A 21499-nucleotide genomic window follows, 5' to 3' on the forward strand; every position below is an offset into this window, starting at 1 on the left:
TAAGAAGGAAACTTCCGGTCATGTTTTTCAAAATAAAACCTTCAAACGCGAGAGTTTACTGCATTTTCGTTGTGCAGTAACTTGCGACCCAATGAAAAAGCATTTCACATCCCGCGTTTGATATTCAAATTTTGCACAAATTCTGCAGGTGTCGAATAAATTTAAAAGGCACGCTTTGCTCGTGCTCTGAAACGTCTTAATTTTGGAAGTAAAGTCTATCTTTCTTTGCGTTTAGGTCAACTTAACACTCTCATTGCTGTATGCCGACTGTTCAAGAGGCCCGTCAGTACTCACAGCAGATTGTGCAATATACCGTTTGCGAGCGCCCTCTAGCGTTTAATTGGTGGCAGTAGTCAGAAATGGGCTACGTACGTGTCACAATAATATGGTCAAGATAGTACTTCTCAGCTTCCCTTTATGTTTTATATAACTGATGACATTGTCAGTAATTCTGCAGGAGAATCGGGAGCTGTGACGAACAGCGGTATGCAATTTTAAGTATAATATTATAGAAAATGTTCCAGACAATGCAACCCAGCGCATGGTTTGTCTATTAACCTTTCCCTCTTTCATTTAGAGGCAGACCTATGAGATGACGTTACTGTGATGCAGGCTGCACCACCAATTTTCGCCTTGATTATTATGTTAAAGCTAACGGCAGCAATGCATCTTTGCAATACATACACGTATTGATCCCTTAACACTGTTTGATTTGGAATATTTTTCTTATTCAGTGTCGACTATTGTGTGAACAGGTATATGCTAGTAGTAAAGACTTCAGGGATAAAGTTGGTTCTGTTTTTTCCCAGCTAGATCTAGTTCTTACTGCATCCTGTTGAGGGCGACAGAATACATGTAATGTGAGTGCCAAAACCTTTTTGTATGTACACTATAGGTTTCAAATAATCATAAACAATGGACACTGTTTTATTATTTGCATCGACTTGCCATGTTGATATAAATCTACAATTACCCTGCAATCACCCCGAGTAAGGAATTAAAAAGGAAAAGCCTTAAATGACAAAGTTAAGCAATACATGCCTTTGGTTTTATTCAGGCAGTCTGTCCTCCAGTCTATTAAATAGAAGGACAGAATAGAATGGAACAGAACAGAAATACAAGAGATTTACTCAGACATCTGGATAGCCCTGTCTTTGTGTTGACTTGTGAAGACTATCTTTTGAAGATTTTTGTTAAGTGGTTCTGGTTCAGATACCATAATATTTTTTTTGAAATGACAAAAATTTCTATCTATATATGGAATTAATATACAAGTTGTGTAGTGATAGTAATACAGTTATTGATAGCTAAATGTTCTCTAAAAAGCCTCTGGTTAATCCACTGTTAAATCAAGAATTGACTCTAAAATTATTTTCCTCACAGTGATCAGGCCACATCATATCTTTAAGACCTCATAGTATCATATTATCCCAACAGAGCATGTCACTCTCAGACTGCAGGTTTACTTGTGGTTCTTTGAGTTTTTAAAAACGAGAATGGGAGGCAGAGCCTTCAACTATGCTGCCCCTCTCCTGTGGAACCAGCTCCCAGTTTGGATTCACGAGACAGACGCTGTCTCTACTTTTAAGACTAGACTCAACACTTTGCTTTTTGATAAAAGGTATAGTTGGGGCTGGATCAACAAACCCTAAACTTTCGCTTAGTTATCCTGCTATAGGCTCAGGTTATTACTGGACTTTATGTTTTCTCTTTCCCCTCACCCTCAGTTGGCTTCTGCAGATGGCTTCCCCTCCATGAGTCTGGCTCTGCTAGTGATTTCTTCCTGTTTACAGGGAGGTTTCCCCTTCCCATGGTTGCAAAGTATGCGCTCATTGGGGGTGGCTTGAGGTTTTCTCCAATACTGTAGGAACTTTATCTTACAGTATAGAACACTTTCAGGTGATTATTGTGGTGAGCTGGTACTATATATATATAAACTTGAATTAAATTGAATGCTGTTGTTGTATTATCAATATTAATCAATATTTGTTACATGGATTATCAAAAATCCAGCAAATGCATATTACTTCTTCAGCACTCTGTGTCCTGTGTACTTTCTAGAGAGAAAAATGTTGTAAACAATTGCCAACAATTGATCGCTGTGTTCTTAATTTAGGACTTTGTGTGCTTAACTAACGACTGTTCAGCATTAAAAAAGACACCTTGTGTGCTCATTCAGGCTCGAAATCAGTGTTTTGTAACCAATATTTCCCCCTTTCAGTCCACTTTAATCTTCAGGCACACAACCAAGACCGAATTTGCTGTGATGAGAACTCATTCTGTATGTTTATACAAGTGTCTTTGGTCCATGGAAGTAACGCCTCCCTGGAAGAGTGATGGGAATTAGATAAAAGTACAGGCTATCTGTCAGTATCTCACAGGATGTGAGGAGAAGTTTCCAGAGACACATTTTTCTTCTGTGAACGAGATTTACTGTGAGCTGTCTCAAGAAAGATGTCCTTGCTTTTTAGGAGACCCACACTAACCAGGTTGCTGCTGCTGAAGAACATTAAGCAAAATCAGAGGTCAACCATCTGCAGCAAGCCACCCAAGGAAAAGATTGGGCCAGTGGTAGGACTGACTAACTTTTATTGTACTTGTAATTGAACAGGCAGACATCCTTGAATATCTACACTGTATAATGTCCTGCAACAAAAGCAAGAACTGCAGTAATATTTTTCCTGTACTGAATGGATGCTAAACCACAAGTAATGCCATTTTAGGGACTATGGTGGCATAAAAATGCAAACAATATAAAATAGTCAGTCATTGGAAGTCAATGTCTGTGATGGTTCAAATGCCCTTAATGCGAAGAATTCAAGCGAACTGCATTCCCCAGTCTGCAGAGTGGAAGAGATGTTTTATTCATTTGTTATTTATAAGTCAGTGCAATGCTCTGGCCTCTGTAAAGGGATCCTATGATGGAACTGCAGCATAGCAGGAAGTGTTTATGCCACTATAAATCTGTTGATCTGTCCTAAGGGACATCCATAGGGGCTTTTACAAAGCTCATCCCAGGTTAGGAATACCATGGTGGAGAGGTACAGAGAGAATATTATGGCAGGAAAATATAAGTGGGTGGTGGCGGTGAAGTTATATCACGCAGTGAGTCACTAAGACTGGGACCCTCTGTCGTGTTCATTGGCTTAGTCCTTTCTGTTCAACTTAACATATGAAAGAAGATATTTGAGAGCTCAAACACTAACACTGCATTGAATGTGTATTATAACCTTTCATGTAGATTACATTTGCAGTGTCTGTGAATAAAACACTCATGGTTATATTTTATTGGACTTTCTTACAGCAGTCTACCTTTGCCTTATGCGTGTTTGCTGTGACTCTCCTGGCCCCGGCTGGTTGGATCATGCATCATATCCCAGAATATCGAAGACAAGGCCAGAATACCTCAACATGATTGATTTCTACAGGAACTCTGCAGACAGACACCCAAGCAATGTCACTGTGTGAACCTCTCTCCACTGTGTAAAATCTCGTGAAAAAAAGTAAAACCTTTGTTAAATCTGAAGTCTGACTGAGCTATTTTCCTATATAAACAGTTACATATGATAACTATTGTGTATTTTATTTCTGAGATTATTGACTGTTTTGAGGGTGATATATAAAAAAAAGACAACATTTTTGCTTTAACACACTTTGAGGATATCATTTTCATCAGTTAGGAGTATAGACAAAATTCTTGGCAGAAACCATGATGGGAAGGGTCTGTCAGGACCTCAGACCGTAGGGTCTGTTTATTGTTCACTCCTGCATCTACTAGCGGAAGTGCCGCTTAAATGAGAAATGCTGCATTTAGACACAGGCTTAAGTATTCATACACATGCACATTTATAGCTCGAAAGTGTTATTGGATAACAATGTACTCTTTAAAGCGCCCAGCTGATAGTGGAGATTAATATTAATATTACTAAATATCAGTATAAAAATATTAGGACACGCTGCCAATCCACGGTGGCCAATATGCTGTATTTATATAAAATAGGGGAAAGAAAACCCACGATGTTTTCTCAAGGACATGTTTAAGAAGGTGTGACAACCATCTGTTGCATGTTTAGCATTTCATGCATTACAAATACACACATGTAAAGCATCACTGAGGCAAATAAGCGGAGGTGCTTAGTTTTTCCCTCCTATAATCAGCTCGAACAGGGTTGTCGGAATTCTTGAATGACAATTTGTCAAAGCCGGATCAGTCCATTTGGAAAGGTGTGGTGTGTCACATATATGTCACCACCCATCTCTGCAACGAGAGAGCAAAATCCCCACCACCACCTCAAAAAATATATATAAAAACGATTTACAAAACAAGCCCTCCCTTTATTTCCGTTCAAAGATCGCAAAAGCGACCGAAGCACAGCTAAAACACCACAGCGTATAAATCCGTCGTGCAAAGTGGTACAATCAAGACGAGCCTGGGCTGCAAGGGGGCATAGTCACTTTTTCACGACTGAGGGAAACACAACGCCGGGAAGGGAAAAACCTATCAAAACAACTGACAGTCTGGGTTTTATGTTTCCCCAAGTGTCTGCGAAATGTCTACGAAGGCAGAGCAGTGTAAGTACGGCTGTGTGTATCCGTGCGTGCGTGTTTCTGTTTTGTCTTGTGAGGGGGCTGGAAACTGATTTTTTTTTTTTTTTTTTTTTTGGTTTAACCAAGAAAGCGAACAAGGGGAGCTGTCCTTGGTGATGAAACCGCGGTTGCCAAGGCAGGTTGCAACACGTCCTCTCACTGCAGAGGATGGCTGGAGGTCTCAGTGCACACAGAGAGCCACTGAATCACCCTCTGTTTCTCTGCATGTTGATGGAACAATTCCATGTCCGAATCGCTCTGTGGTCCGATTTATTTATTTCTATTTTATTTGATTTTGATTGACGTGGCTGGCTGAGGCGCGTGGGAAAAGCGAAGTGTAATGTTGGTCTCAAGGTCGACCTGACAGGCTACTGAACAATATGGTGGCTTCATATTGATCAATCGTGGGGTCTGATCACACTATATTGACGTCTGTTGTTCATTCCACTTCGCTGGTTGTGAACAGGTGGACACCAGCCGCTGTCTTCTGTTTTTCTATTTTTTTATTTTTATTTTTTTTTACCGTAAACAATAGATAAAAGACGGGGTCAAACTCAGTGTTAGGGGTTCCCAGCCCCATCAGCTGGTTAAAAGTTGGGTGTTGCTCCTGTTGTTTGGTAGACAGTAAGTGAGGGAATGAACAGAAAACGCTGAATCTGCTGTTGTGACTAACATATTATATATATATATAACAATATTATTAAAAGGTTGAAAAATATTTAAAAAAAAAAGTCCTATCTTTCCGAGGAGGTTTAATTTTATGATGAACCGGAAAGATGCTGTGCTTCAGTATTTATCGCAGCACATGCTTTGACCAGACAATCCTCCAAGCCTGCAGCTGTTATTTTTATTTTGGGGTTTGTCATTTACAGGTCAGGAAGGAAGCTAAACATTCCTGCCTAAAGTCACAGAAAATGGGTCAGCGATCACCCACTTCAACATATTTGAACTCCTAACAACAAACAGCACAGTCATATCTGAACCTACAGAGATTACTTCAATATAGTGCAGCCAGCTGGGCTCATTACAGAAATGTTCCTCTGTGTTGCTTCTTAAGCCCCCTTTCGTGTTCGCTATAAGCACATTTTCCCAGCTTGTCTTGGGACTTGAACTGGCAACCTTTCGTGTGTGAGCTTGTTTCTGTAAGCAGTAGGTTACTGCCTCCTCTAGGGCTTCCTGTGACCTGCTGCTATGACAAAAAAGGTCACCCGGTGAAGGCCAGAGAACCATGGGAAAACAGACTTTTTGTTTAACTTCATAGCTGAAGGATTCATGTTAAATGCTACCTAACAGCTTGTTCAGTTACATGATATATGGCTTTGCTGTCGTGCATCATATCTCACTAGTGTTGATTTGCTTGTTGCTCTGCTCTTTATTTTGTCCAGTTGCCTCTAAGATACGATACTTGCAAGAGTATCACAACCGTGTGCAACACAATATTTACCCAGTGCCCTCCGGAACAGACATTGCAAACACACTGAAATACTTTTCCCAAACCCTGCTCAGGTAAGTACCCTGCTCTGGAGCCACCAGGTGAAGTAAAGATTGTAGAATGTTTGATATTAGCTTCCTTCACAATCAGATGAGATTAATTACAGCAGGTCGCTCTGACACACTTTCTCAAAGGCATGACAGTGACAGAATTCAATGTCTCGTATCAATTCATAATGTCAGCAAGAAGTTAGGGAAGTGGCCATCATGGCAGATGTTGCCTCGCCTCTTCTGCTCTGAAAGATACAGACTGTAGCAGATTTCCTGTGTAATTATGGTGTCGTCTTTTTAAGGCAGCTGCGGAGATAGATGGCTCAGTGATGTTTATTGATTCAGTGGTCGGTTGCTAGATGAACGCTTTCCTGAGGCGGTTTGCTGTGTCCTTCCCAGAGGGCCTGGAGTTCAGCTCCTCCGGCTATGCAGTTGCAGGGTCAGCCTGCTCTCTTGGGTGCTGTGAAGGGAACAGCCTGTTATTTCCTCTTCCAGCATAGGTCAAGTAGGCAGCCATTTTGAACACGTCTAATTTAATAGAGCACTATTTCCTCTTTTTTTTCCCTCTCTGTCCAGTTGGAGCTTCATTTTTCCAGACATGCTCTGCAGAGATAGGATATTTCTTGTGGTTCCAGTATTACTACCCGCCAGCTTCAGTGAGAACAGAGGCACTGTCTTTTCTTATTAGCTAATTTATATTAAAAAAAATGGTGGGCCTCACTTCTATCATTATTATCAGCTTAGGGTGCAATCTATTTGAGATTGGCTGCTGGCCTCAATTCTACACAACTCCTCAGCCATCCATAAGGATTATTCCTCTGCCGTGGTGCTCACAGAGTATCCTGGATACTCCATACTTTGCTGAAGGGCTGTCCTGAACCAGTCACTGGGGTGTTTCAAATGTAGCCTCTCAGGGCACAGATTGAGCGTGACAGGGGTGGCAACTCTGGGAATGGGCATTAACTCGAGTGACGATTGTGCCTCTGCGGGGCAGTATCAAGCGAGCGAGAAAAGAGTCACTCAATATGATGCCACTGTTAACGGTTCTTTGATATTTTCCCGAAGCACAGTCTCTTAGCCTCAGATATGCAGAACAAAATCACTCTGCCCACCATTAGAGGAGTCTGGATTCCTCAGCGGGGACTCCAGGATTATCCATACACCTGTGCCTTCTGAAGCCCGGGGTGAAGAAATAGAAGAAAAAATCAAAAGGGAGAGAGAGTGGGAAAGTGGGAGTAGCGAGCCTTGAGAAGTGGAGCAGGCGTGTGTCATCTTCGCAGAAAAGAAATAGCCAAAGGAGGAGGTTGTTGATTCATGCACAAATTTCAGGTCAGCTAGAGGGTTACGTTATCTCTTTACCAGCAAGTTTTATACGCGTTCTTAAAGATGAGGCACGGCTTCGTCAGACTGAGCTCTCTGTATCAGTGAGCACTGACGTTGCAACACACTGTTTAGCCATTATTTCAGACACAGCACAGTTGTTTCACTTCACACACCTGTCAACATGTTAATGCAGGAAACATGTGCTTTGAGTAACTGATACACACATGTAGTCCATGATTTTGCAACGACAGCGCAGGGTTTGACAGTAAATGTATGTCATGTGTCCGTATCAGTGCATTTCTACATGTGTCGTTTGTAATTTTCTCGTGTCGTTTTGTGTGTATGTGTGCACATATGCGTGTGTCTTTGCGTGTATATGTTCAGTGTGCGCGCGTGTGTGTGTGAGCGCGTCTGATGTTTATGTCTATGTTCATTGTTCAAATTAATGATGTTTTCTATATGAAATATGGGCAGTGAAAAAGTCATACTCTGAGATACAGTCTTGTCGTTGTCTATAAGTCCTGTTTGAGTTTATGCTGTATAATAACACAGCTTTGATTACATAGTTTAATGAATCTACGCTGACTTAAATCCTACAGAGTATAACTTTGAGGGGATCAGTCACATGATGGTACCTTATACTGTTCTTATGCCATGTTAAAAATCTGAGAAAAAAAAAAGAAATCCCCTTTCTCACTTGCCATGTAACTCCAAATGCTGCAACTCTACTTTTTGAGTGACCTTTTAAAAAAAAAGAAGCCAAAAAAAAAAGCAATACATCAACATTTATAATCTGGGCTCTCATGGTAAATCCCAATCATTTGCCTGATAGAACAGCTTAGCTCTTTAATAATGTGCAGTAAAAAAAAGAAAGAAAAAAAAAGAAAAAAAAAGAGCAATGCTCTCTGGCCCTCCCCCTCCTCCCTCCTCCACCCTAGACGCTCCACACTCAACCCGACTAGTTTTTGCTTTTGTTTTTTTGTTTTTCTCCTCTTTTAAAATCGAATATGTCCACCACCTTTCCCCAGGGGACAGCAAACACAATTGTCCATCCTGCATTAGCTCACAAACATAATGCTACCAGTCATCTCCCCCGATACAACCTATTCCTTTGTCATTATAGTTTCTCCTCTACTGTAGATTAGTTGTTACATTTATTTTAGAAACCTGAATCCATATGCCTGTTGGATCTCATTATTTCTCCTGATGATACTGGTACAGTATCATAATGTATGCATACAGACATTATTTCTCTGGTGCAATAAACATGTGCTGTGACCTAAGAGCACTTGATCTAACCTCACACACATGTTTATTACTGGCTGAAGCATGTTTCAAAAGTGTCACCTCTGTATTTTCCCGAACCAATTTGGTGTCACTCCCATCCTTGACAGCCCCACTAAAGACAAGGAAATTTCATTTGGAAAATATACTGTTATGGCTCATTGGCCTTTTTTTTTGCATGGTAGCCACTGACCTTGCCGATTGGAAGATGGCAGCCATCGAGGGACAGCCGTTTGAGCTGTCCCTTTTTGGAGAAGTATGGGGTTGCCACTGAAAACATGCCATTTTTTATATTTTTGCTCCTTGTCACCAGATACGCATGAGATGCAGTGATCATTGCAGTTTGTGCTCATGTTTTTTTTGTTTGTTTTCCAAGTGCAAAGATAGACAAAACGAGATAAATTCAATTAAAGTCACACGGAACAGACAGCGCAGGGAAAAATTGCCCGTGCCTGCAGTTATACAGTTAAATAGTGAGACACTGCATCCTATGTGGGGTTTATCTGGGTTTGTTTTTTTCTATTTACGCTGTCTCTGTAGTGCCATTTCAATGTAATGTGCTGTTTTTTTGTGTCTTTGTTGTCTCTTTTTTTCCCTTGTTCCCCTCTCCTACCTTCCCTCCCCTCCCCTCCCGCCCCGGAGCAGCATTCTGTCCCGCACAGGCAGGAAGGAGAACCAGGAAGCTTCCAATTTGGCCGTGCCCATGACCATGTGTCTTTTTCCTGTGCCATTCCCACTCACCCCATCTCTAAGACCACAAGTCAGTTCCATCAACCCTACAGTTACTCGCTCCCTCCTTTACAGCGTTCTGCGCGATGCCCCGTCAGACCGCGGGGGGCAGGGGCAGCAGAGTCGGGACGCTCAGCTCTCAGAGTACCCCTCTCTGGACTATCAGGGCCTCTATGTGACCCTCGTGACCCTGCTTGACCTCGTGCCCCTGCTGCAGCACGGTCAGCATGGTGAGTCAAGGCCCAGTGCACCACTGTTTGTCATCATCATCCCCGAACCGTCTGGCCTGCATGAAGCCACTGCTGCTTTTTTGGCCTCTTTTGTAACGGGAGGAGAGAAGTCCTGCTGAGGATCTTGAGGGATGCATGGGGTGATTGGGAGCACGCTGGATCCTGTCAACTTAATCGTTCATAAGCCATTGGATACACCAGACATAGGCCTTCTCTTCTGTGTATCATACTTGACTGCATGTTTGTTATGCAAAGTGGGAGAAATGTTTTTACTTATGTTGTCATGTGCAAATATATAAGGGGAAACACACATAGGCAAGTGTAATGCTGTTTTAACACATCACAAACACATTAGAGAATGAGTTACATCCACACAGTTTTTCACAGCCAAGGCTGCATCACAGTCAGTGCTCTTACTTTTCATGAATATTTGACCATTGTTAAAAAACAGACAAACCCTCAAATGCATAAAAAATCATTTGCTTGACTAGATTTCTCTACTTTTCCTGAGGGTAAAGTTTACTTCAGTGGCTTTTAAAGAAGCTCACATTTCCAAGTATTTTTTTTTTCAGTTCTACTAATAAATAACTGAAATTTCATGAAATTTTGACATCTGTGGCTGCATACAGTATGCTAATACTGTATGTACAGCTGATTGAAGGAGTGTCTGTGTATCTCTCTTTGTCTTTTTTTGCATTTTCCCTTTCTTCTCAGACCTGGGACAATCCATTTTTTATACGACAACTTGCCTCCTGCCTTTTCTGAGCGATGATATTCTCAGCACTTTGCCCTATACTATGATTTCCACTTTAGCCACATTTCCCCCTTTCCTCCACAAAGACATCATTGAATACCTGAGCACCTCTTTCCTTCCCATGGCTATATGTGAGTATGACTTATCACAAGACAGTCATAATGAAACTGCTAAATGATATGTCTAGAAAGACAAGTAAAGGTTTAAGGCTTGCACATTCACTTGTCTCTCAACTATTGTACTGCAACAAACAAAAGAAGTGATCCTTCACATTATTGTTCTTTCCCTTCTTTGCCTGTGTATAGTGGGGTCCAGTAGGAAGGAGGGGGGAGTCCCAGCCTATGTCAATTTGTCTGCCTCATCTATGCTCATGATTGCAATGCAGTACACGTCAAATCCAGGTAAACAATCATATTCAAAGTATTAAGATATCCAAAGGCAACTGTAATAACTGCCTTTTAGTTAATCTGATCTCTGCTTCTTTCTAGTTTATCACTGTCAGCTGCTGGAATGTCTAATGAAGTACAAACAGGAAGTGTGGAAGGTATTTCTCCTTTTAGATACATAATGTAGATTTAAGAGTCTTTTATTTTTATCTGCAGAAATATGAAATGTACTGTGCCTAACAAAAAAGTGGCACTAAATATGAAGCTAACAAGCAGACCGTTCAGCTACATTAGCAAAAAGACTAGAGGCTGGAGAAAACAGTACCCACTAGTACTGAATAGTACTGAAAGAATACAATTACGATTTGCTTATCATGAGAAAAGCTAGCACAGATTTATCCTTGAACCACATCCTGTTTTTTTTACATTCCAGGCCAGCTTTTTAAATTGCTTCTAGTCTTTTCTCTTTGCTAAGCTAATAGCACGTAGCTTCATATTTAACACACAGCTGGTATTGCTGTTGCATTAATATAACACAAACCCCTGCAGCTTAAAATAAATGAAAAGCTAAAAGATGAAGGCTGGGCTCCTCTACATAAGCTGCCTTTATAGGTTAAAAGTATCTCTGCTGGTAGTGGTATCAGCAATACTGGCCTTTATTTACTTGGTATCTCATTGATATCATAATTTGCAGCATTACACACCCCTGCTTGCTCCTGAATACGTTGCCTACTGGTTACTGTTTTTTACATTTTACTTTAAATTTAGATTTAGTCTTTACTATTTTACTTTGTCTGCATTCATATTCAAATGTACCTAAATATACCAGCACTTTCATGTACATATGATGTTTATCTTGTATGCAGGATCTGCTTTATGTCATATCCTATGGCCCATCCCAAGTTAAACCTCCAGCTGTGCAGATGCTGTTTCATTACTGGCCGAACCTGAAGCCACCAGGAGCCATCAGTGAATACAGAGGACTGCAGTACACAGGTCAGATTCTCTTTATGCCACATCTACTTCTTTACCAGACTTTAGACTTATCAAAGTGGTCACCTGTCAATTGTTTTTCTTATTTCTCTCTCTCTTCCATTTCCTGGTTCAGCCTGGAATCCCATCCACTGTCAACATATCGAATGCCACAATGCCATCAATAAACCTGCTGTTAAGGTGACTGCAATCTCAAAAATCATTAAAGCTTAAATATTTTATGCTTCTGGGATGCATAAATAGATAGTCTTCCCTTGAGAAATGAATGGGGTAAGCATAGGGGAAGGTCTTATATGGCCTTGCTTAGATTGCCATGTCCGATTCTAAGCTACTTTATATCAGCGATTGGTGCTGCTCTGCTTTGTCAGCCTTTACTCAGCTGTGCACAAACGGACAGAGTAGGAACAGGCGGGTAGAAAGGGGGTGGATTTCAATTACCAGAAGCAAAGAAGGGGGTATGGTGGGGGAAGGGGGGCTTTAATTGAAAGCGGTGACCCCATGCAGCCCTTGAGGATAGGGTGGCATCGAGTAAGCACAGTGAATTACAGTGCACCATCTGAACATTGAGGCCACGAGCACTGGCGTTTAGCACAGGGCCAGGCACAGGTTGCAAGACAGTGGAGCAGCATATGCACGCAGCCATCCACACAGAGGCGTGGGGACACAGGTAAAGGCGTCACATGATTTGTTGGGTGAGAGAGTAGCCTAGATATGTGACAGGGACACGTGGAAAATGTGAACTTCTTAAATTTACATCATATGTTATAAAATCGCTGTGCTTATAATTGACAAAATGCACTGGCCAGTTCATTAGGTGTACCTGTTAACAGCCAATCACATGGCAGCATCAACATTTATCTAGACACCTACTGAAGTTCAAACTGAGCATCAGAATGGGGAAAAAAAAGCGATTTGACTTTAATGTGGTTGTTGGTGTCAGACAGGTTGGTCTGCGTATCTCAGAAATTGCTTGTCTTCTTGCGTTTGCCTACACATGCGTCTCTCAGGTTTACAGAGAGTGACCTGAAAAAAGAGAAAATGTGTGAAAATGCTTTGTTGATGTTAGAGGTCAGAGAAGTGCAACTACAGTCAGTGAAGATGGGATACAGTAGCAGAAGACCACACTGGATGTTCTTCCTGTCAGCTAAGAACAGGAAACTGAGACCACAATTCACCAAAATTGGATAACAGAAGATACCTGGTTGAGGAGCCTTCATTTTGCTGCTACATTCAGATGCTACGGTTAGAATACTTAGGTTAGAAGACTTATTTCAACAGCTCAGGCTGCAGGTGGTGGCACGCTTTGGGCCCGCTTAGTAACAACTGAGCATCGTTTGAATGCCAAGGTATACCTAACAAAGTGGTCAATGTGTGTAAAGTGTAAGTGTCCTATTATTTAGCTATTTGGAACCTAAGAAAACCTCATTACTTTTACTGTATTTCATCTTGGTTGCAAATAAAACATTGAATATAATGTGTTAATTTTTCAAATATCACCTCCATTATCTCAGACTAACTTTATTACTTTTGCAGATGTGTATAGATCCTACTCTTTCTGTGGCCTTGGGAGACAAGCCCCCTCCTCTTTATATATGTGAAGAGTGCAGCCAGAGGATAGCAGGGTACGCATCTGTTTCACCTCTTTCCTCCATCCCTCAATCCTCCCCCTCCTTGAGTGGGATGCTATTGCAAACAAACATCACCTACCGCCTCCCTCATTATTCCTCTTTGTAACCCAGGGGAAACACATTGGCATGGTTACATAATTCCCTTGTGCCAATAATGAGATCATCATTACAAAAAAGCACATCCACTTGTCTCTCTTTTTTTTTTTTTAGCGCAGAGACTATTATAATAAAATTGGCTTTTCAGGGGGTTTTTTTGTTATTGAGAAGATATTTTTGTGTTCCAGCTCTGTAAGGAAGCTGATACCGATGTGTATACACCAGTTGGAATGACTATATTTATATCATACACATAAGTCATGCATTGTTAAATAATTTCTTCGACCTTTCCAGAGATCACGCTGAATGGCTTGTTGATGTACTCCTGCCCCAAGGTGAGCATTTACAGTCAAAAAGGTGCTGAGTAAAGATAAGATACGTATGCACTCTACAATAAAACCTTTATTAGCTGCTATGCGTTGTGTTCCAAGCTGCCATATATTTTATATTGAGGTTCTAATTTCCATGAAAATATAACCAATTTTCAAGACATACGTATGTTTTTTGCAAACAGTTGTATTTCAGTTATGTTTATTTTTCTTGCAGCAGAGATATCTGCCATTTGTCAAAAGAAGGTAAGACATTTACACTGCAGCATAATGACATTAACGGTGCTGTGTACTCTCAGTCATTGCCATTACTTATTAACCTGACTTCCTCACAATAATAAAAGTCTCCACAGCAAACAATACACTGGTAAAACATAGAGGACTTCCCTGACCTGTGAAAACATGAACTTAGATACACTTTATTTGTGATCCATAGTTAGCTCATTTATTTGTGAATCTGAATCTCCCCTGAGGAGTCCATTCACTGAAGCAGCTCAGTAAAGACCTTTCAAAATAACCTGTTGGGGCCTGATCTTTGTTTGCTGTTGCTGAGTGCTTCCTGCTTGTTTCCTGGGAGACACTGGGAAAACTGAGTGCGTGATGATGATCTCAGGTATTCCCGTCAGGTCAGCAGCTGCCTCTCTTTGTCCTCTGAAACAGCTGGCCTCCACCATGGTTTGCCCAGCCGTTTATAATTCACCACCTCCCTTTTGGAGCAGCTTTTGTTCCAATCATTCTCCAACTGAGATTTGTGCTAGCTCTTTCAGTGTTAGCTGAGACATATTACTCATAAATGAGGCATTACTTGTCATTTTAAAATAGCTACTTTTGAGTACATAATGATATCTAAGAGCCGTGATGCGAGAACAACAGTATGAGTATTATCAGAGTAGCATTTTTTTGTTGTTCAAAGCAACATGGATGAATAAGAGCACTCACCATCTGAGGCCAGATATGTTAATTTGATAGGGAGCAATTCATGCCTCTAATGGCACAAGATTAGAGACTGATCAGATTAGGGTGGCTCTCTAGTGCCATGCTTTTTATTTTTAGAAACCTGAGACACCGCGGGGACACATAAAGACTTGTTCTATTGCTTTAGATGTGGACAGATCCTTGTATCTTCGGAGAGAGTGATATTCATTATCAGAGTTGCCTTTGAGCCCTGAGAGATGTTTATTTTTAGACGATTGTCATCAGGCGTTATTGGAAGTGTTTTTTTTATTTTTCTATTATACAAGAATAGAAACAAACTGATTTCTCTTCCCTCTGCTCCCCCCCTTGTTTCTTGGCTTCAAACTGCAGAACTGTAGCTCTCATGTTAGAAGGGCTGTGGTCACCTGCTTTTCAGCCGGCTGCTGCGGGCGCCATGGCAACCGGCCTGTCCGCTACTGCAAGCGTTGCCATGTCAACCACCACAGCAGCGAGGTGGGGGCTGCGGCGGAGACCCATCTGTACCAGACCTCGCCCCCTCCCATCAACACCCGTGAGTGCGGAGCAGAGGAGCTAGTGTGCACCGTGGAAGCCGTTATCAGGTACATGCACGGTGTTACAGAGCATATAGTTGTGACTCTGTGAAGCACACTTCAAGACAAATATAAAGACAACAATGCTGCCTCAGTTCAGATTAAACAAATAACAAAAACAAACGAAAAAAAGTGAGATTTTCTCCTCTGCTCTTTCTCCTTTGCTCTATCTCACATATGACCTTCTCTCTGTGCCCTCTCAAATCCCTCTCTTATCCTGTGTATACCTCCAGCCTCCTAAAAGAGGCAGAAATTCATGCAGAGCAGCGTGAGTTTGAGTTGAATCGGCGTCGTCAGATGGGCCTGTCTGCCTCCCACCACTCTCTGGACAACATTGAGTTTGATAACAAAGAGGATGACCAGCATGACCAGCGCCTTCTAAGTCAGTTTGGCATCTGGTTCCTGGTGCGTAATCACAGGGTGTCGCTGTATCTGTCAGTAACAGGGAGCAGGCAAAAACGATGTGTATGGCACATTGCCTCTCATCACTTCTCTTTTCAATTTCCGAGTTTCTTTGTTCACATCTGCAGGTAAGTCTGTGCACACCCAATGAGAACACGCCCACAGAGAGTCTGGCTCGGCTGGTCAGCATGGTCTTCCAGTGGTTTCACTCCACCGCCTACATGATGGACGACGAAGTCGGAAGCCTAGTGGAGAAGTTGAAGCCCCAGTTTGTCACAAAGTGGCTAAAGACAGTGTGTGAAGTGCGCTTTGATGTCATGGTCATGTGCCTGCTGCCCAAACCTGTAGAATTTGCAAGGGTAAGATATTACAGCGTCATCATAAGATCATAGGATTTTAATACCTTACATGAAGGAGAGTTTTCACTGGTCTAAACTGGTCTATGCACATTTTTCTCAGGTGGGCGGTTACTGGGATAAGTCATGTAGCACAGTGACACAGCTGAAAGAGGGTCTGAACCGCATCCTGTGTCTAATACCTTACAACGTCATTAGTCAGCCACTGTGGGAGTGCTTTATGCCTGAGTGGCTGGAGGCCATCCGTACTGAGGTGCCCGACAACCAGCTCAAAGAGTTCCGGGAAGTGCTCAGGTATATCCATCTCCCTTAACTGTTCATGGCATATATTGCATACAGTGGGCAGAGATGCTTGCAGTAAAATTGCAGCACAATAATAATAATTAAAAAAAAACTTAAAATATTACAAGTTAGCATCACTCATTGTGTAACAGTATCAAAGGATCGCTATGTGGATGAATTTATATGGTACTGCTGTTATTCTATTCACAGCAAGATGTTTGATATTGAGCTGTGCCCACTTCCCTTCTCTATGGAGGAAATGTTTGGCTTCATCAGCTGCAGATTCTCTGGCTACCCCGCGTCTGTGCAAGAGCAGGCTCTGCTGTGGCTTCATGTAAGCATGCACACACAAACACACGAAAGCACACAGAAACACGCCGTCCTGTGTCAAGTTCTCATCCCGCCGTTCTATCCACAGTGAGTGTGAATTGCACAGGTTGTCGTAGAGTGCGAGAGTCTGGGCAGGGGCCCTGCTGAATATGGATCTGGGTCACAGAATGAGACGGATGGAGATAGGAGGGATTTAGCCTTTCATCCCATATGCACTCACAGCTTGCCGCCCTGTATACATGGATCAATTTCAAGTTTTCTCTCACAACTGTGATCAAGAGATTGTATTAATTTAGCTGGAGTAAATAGGTCACGTTCACAGCAAATACAGAAGTTGAGCTTCAGTTTAATGTTTTCTCGGCATGTGGTGTGATAAAGTCACACAGGCAGCAGTCTAATTTTCTGCCAAATACGGAGCTTTTATATTACTAGCCAAAGTTTTTAAGGTATTAACTGACGCCGCCCAGTATTCCCAAAAAATAGACTAGAGTTATAAACCTGCATGCATTCAAAATAACTGTAATGCAGACATGTACAAGTGTATGGTTTTAAGGATGACAAAAAGTAATAACACTAAATCTATTTACTTTGTGAGAAGTATATTAACCTTGTGATGCCTTCTAACACTAACCCTATGTTTTGGAGAAAAGGAAAAAATCCTGTGTGTTAGTTGAATGGCTGTTTGTCTCCAGAACTATTTATAGAATTGATACCATAGGGTTCAGGTTATGGTTATCACCGACTGATTGGTTTATGATTTAGACCACACAAGTAGCAAGTATAAATAAATGATCCACATTTTTGTGTGTCTCGTTGGAGCTCAGGTGCTGTCGGAGCTGGACATCGTGGTGCCTCTTCAGCTGCTGATTGGGATGTTCTCCGATGGAGTGAACTCTTTGAAGGAACTGGCCAATCAGAGGAAGGCACGCGCGTCAGATCTGACTGGCAACACTGGAGCTCGTAGGGTGAGGAGGACCGCAATGCTAAAAATACTCCTAAGAATAAGACAAAAGACATCAATCCCCATTTTCAGCCTTTTGTTGCCATTCATTTCAGTGGCTGTTGACAACAACACAGATCAGAACACATCACCTCACTGTGCTCAGATCATCAGCTGAATAGCTATTATTAGGGCTTTGTCTGTCGATGTGTTTTTTGGATTAGGGGTGTACACGTTTCTATTCTTCTTGGTTCTATTTCCCACTGTTCATTTTGGAATAGACTGTATGTTACCATGGCAACCATCAATATCTAAATATAGCTCTCTTCAAGGGATTAATTGAATTTGGCTGTAATATAAATTTATGTTCAGAGACACCCACACATCCGCACAGATGGCTGATCCTGCTGTATTACGTCACGTTTAACTTTAGGAGATGTAAACATGCTTTGTGAGATTTGCTGTCATACCTTGCTTTTTGTCAGGATGGTGTTTGCTGTACACAGCGAACACAGCTTGCTGTAGCACTTGTTAAACAGAGGGCAGGTCAGGCTGCTGAGGGCAGCTTGTGCATGGAGCATGAGCTGGTGTGCCTGAGTTACGAGAAGATATATCATTTGTACTGTTAAAGAGAATACACTAGGAGTCAGTTTACAAGGTTTCATGATGCCATTGTGTATGAGATTGAGTGAACAGTCTGGCAGATTTTATATACTTGCGTGAGCTCGATTAGTGAATGGCTCCCAGTTGTGCAGATGAGGCATTAAAGTAAGAGAGTTGGAGCACCACACTCTGGCAGAAACACATAAACACACACAGAGAGGGAGCTGACAACATTAGAAGTGACGAAGATGGACATAAACACAGAGACATCAGGAATGAGGAGAAGGCGTAGCTTCGAGCACGGCGTAATTGTTGTATAAAAGCCGCAAATGCTCAGTTTAGAATATTTTGACAGCTTTTTTTCAAATATTTGCAAGCATTGCCTTTTTATTACTTAGAATAGATCTTTTATTTACACTTTTGTTTGTGGACCACATAATAAAATGTAACATAACATAATGAAAAAGGTATGTGATGCATATTGATATATACAAGTCTAACTGACATTTACAGCCTCGCAACGCTTTCTGTCTCATTTTAACGTGACCCTAACAGCTGAAGAGAAACACATATTTCAGTTTAATGACTATTCTCCTTTCTCACAGGTGAGTGTGGTGTCAGATCCAGGACGTCGAGGCCAGCACAACACTCTCAGCCCTTTTCCCAGCCCCTTCCGGAGCCCCTTCCGCAGCCCTCTTCGCTGCAGCCCTTTTAAAAACCTGGGTCATGCCGCTGGTCACTGCGCCCTGGACCTGGACTGTGATGACGATGACATGAACCTTGGCTGTTTCATTCTGATGTTTGACCTCATCTTAAAGCAGGTGACCACCTTCCTGATGAAAACCTATAATTGTGATTAAAGTTCTGTCTCTGATGCTTCTCTTTTGTGTGTCCTCATGTTATAAACCTTCTTATTGTACAGCCATTCTCACATTATACAGTCTAGTTTAAGCGAGTCACTCTTCTCAGTCATTCATGTAGAGAAAAATGACACATACACACTATACAATGATAATAATACCCACCGGTGGGATCTTGAGATTTGTGTGTCGTGCTCTAATTTTTGTTCCTCTATTTTTATGGTCGTCTCCCCCCCGCTGTCCCAGATGGAGCTCCAGGATGACGGTGTGATGCTGGGTCTAGACAGCAGCCTGGGGAAGGATATCGTGGGCATCATCAACAATGTCTTCCAGGCCCCGTGGGGTGGCTCACACACCTGCCAGAAGGATGAGAAGGCCCTAGAGTGCAGCCTGTGCCAATCCAGCATCCTGTGTTACCAGCTGGGCTGTGAGCTCCTGGAGAGGCTGACCCCCCGGGAAGAGATACGCCTGGTGGTGAGACACACAGCATGCATTTTTATGCATCAACTTTGAATTAACCTTGTGCATTTGGCAGGCAGGGCTTTGGAATGAGTGCATGTAGCTCCACGTGTCCCAAACCACAGCGCCAAAAACAACACTGTGTCAAATTGTGCTACCTTTGTTTTGGAGTAAACACACAACATAAAGCATGCCTTTCACTCAGCTCCAACAAGTCTCATTCCTCCACAGGAGCCCACAGATTGTTTGGAGGAAACCTTGCTTACCCCTCCACCAGATTTCTCCATCGGGGTGGAGAATGAAAGCAAGGAAGGAGACAACCCGAGTGGCACGCACACCGACAACCCCAGCAGCCAATCTCCTGCTCACGCAGGTGTGTATCGATCAGTTCTGCTTAAAACTTGATGTTTAAATTAATAATACCTGCCAGATGAATACCAATCATCCTTTAAGGGTTAACTGGACTTTAACTTAACTGGATTTTGGACTTGATGTATATCTAAGCTAGTTGACGCTTGTGACTTTTGACTTCTATTAATACAGTTTAGCAGTTTAACAGTTTGATACCAAATCTGAGAAACAGTGATATACATGAAGCCATAGAAAATTTCAGAAACCCAGTGAGATATTGTGAGTATGCAGGAAGGCTTGGTAGATATTGTTTTTGATGGACAGAACAGGATGAGCTATTTCCTTGTTTTTTGCCACAGTACAGGCAAAATTAAAAGTTCAATTGTTTTTTCTCTTTCTTTCCAGCAATGAAGAATAACTCTGATAAGAAGTTCTCCTACCAGCAGCTCCCTGTGTCTTTGAAGCTCATATACACCATTCTGCAGGTGCTTGGTCTGAATAACTGCATATCAAATCAAAGACTAGAGGCATTCAAAAATGTTTCTTTCGATTTATTTGAGTGCATATGTGTTACACTGCGAGTCACACACGTCTTCTGCATTTTCAGGAAATGTCAAAGTTTGAGGAGCCTGATATTTTGTTCAACATGCTGAACTGCCTGAAGATCCTGTGTCTTCACGGAGAGTGTTTATACCTCGCCTGTAAGGATCACCCGCAGTTTCTGGCTTACATCCAGGAGAAGATGCTCATCCCTTGGTGTGTCCAGAGAACACTCCTCCTCATGCAGAAAAAACACTGAACTCATGCATGCTTTTGTTTACAGCTTTTAATTGTGCTAACTCCTTAAGTGACATTTGTGCTTCTGTCTCTTCTGTTTTCAGTCTGTGGTCGATGCTGAAATCAGAGTTTTGCCAGCTGGCTTCGTTGGCCGTGCCGCAGCTTCTCCACGCCCTGTCTTTGTCACACGGGGCAGACATCTTTTGGAATCTCATCAACACAAACTTCAACAGCAAAGACTGGAAAATACGATTTGAAGCCGGTGAGTCATAAAGTAACAGCGTTAAATTTCAGACTCCGTGTCTTCCTAGGATGGTCGCAGACAGTTTGCGGCTTCATGTGCAGATATGATCATCAAAAATGGATATCTTTGGCTTAATGGTTTGTCTTTGTGGTTGCGATTGTAAATGATGAGGATCGCCAGGAAGAGGAGAGGAGGATCTGCTTATATAATAGGCTTCCCAAACCACTGCCTGCCCACATCTCCCCTATGTGTTGCCATGGTTACCTTGGTACAGGCAGCAAAGAGGAATTGTGGGATTAATGAGGGGTTTTTTCACATTGTGATTAGCAGAGAGGAGCTATTTGCTCTGTCCAAGTAGTGAACTGATGCATCACAATGTCAGCTTGCGATGCTGTTGATCTGTGTCATGACCAATGAGCACTTCTAATGTTATTATATCCATTTAGTAGGGTAGAAATATTGGTATAAATCTACACATGCATGTAATATATTCCTAAATGAAGTCAACTAGTGTTCTGACTCACTCCACGGTCCCACACTCGCCCACA

At 42.0% G+C, this 21499-nt stretch overlaps 1 protein-coding gene across 2 annotated transcripts in view; it reads left to right on the forward strand.

Moving 5' to 3' along the window:
- Positions 1–4319: 4319 nt before the first annotated feature.
- unc79 (unc-79 homolog, NALCN channel complex subunit) overlaps positions 4320–21499 on the forward strand; it is a 35514-nt gene continuing 18334 nt past the window's right edge. For both annotated transcript variants that reach the window (XM_080871701.1, XM_080871702.1), the window contains exons 1-23: positions 4320–4572; positions 5973–6093; positions 9322–9635; positions 10350–10520; positions 10695–10790; positions 10878–10933; positions 11642–11771; positions 11884–11948; positions 13302–13390; positions 13787–13827; positions 14039–14067; positions 15127–15356; positions 15581–15752; positions 15878–16108; positions 16209–16399; positions 16598–16721; positions 17542–17682; positions 18866–19081; positions 19367–19594; positions 19811–19952; positions 20336–20415; positions 20538–20686; positions 20812–20969. In XM_080871701.1, coding sequence (XP_080727827.1) covers positions 4551–4572; positions 5973–6093; positions 9322–9635; positions 10350–10520; positions 10695–10790; positions 10878–10933; positions 11642–11771; positions 11884–11948; positions 13302–13390; positions 13787–13827; positions 14039–14067; positions 15127–15356; positions 15581–15752; positions 15878–16108; positions 16209–16399; positions 16598–16721; positions 17542–17682; positions 18866–19081; positions 19367–19594; positions 19811–19952; positions 20336–20415; positions 20538–20686; positions 20812–20969 — 3196 coding nt within the window. In that variant the 5' untranslated portion in view covers positions 4320–4550. The remainder of the gene's footprint in view (positions 4573–5972; positions 6094–9321; positions 9636–10349; positions 10521–10694; positions 10791–10877; positions 10934–11641; positions 11772–11883; positions 11949–13301; positions 13391–13786; positions 13828–14038; positions 14068–15126; positions 15357–15580; positions 15753–15877; positions 16109–16208; positions 16400–16597; positions 16722–17541; positions 17683–18865; positions 19082–19366; positions 19595–19810; positions 19953–20335; positions 20416–20537; positions 20687–20811; positions 20970–21499) is intronic.

This window comes from Rhamphochromis sp. 'chilingali', assembly GCF_963969265.1.
Source record: "Rhamphochromis sp. 'chilingali' genome assembly, chromosome: 21".
NCBI classification, from domain to species: domain Eukaryota; kingdom Metazoa; phylum Chordata; class Actinopteri; order Cichliformes; family Cichlidae; genus Rhamphochromis; species Rhamphochromis sp. 'chilingali'.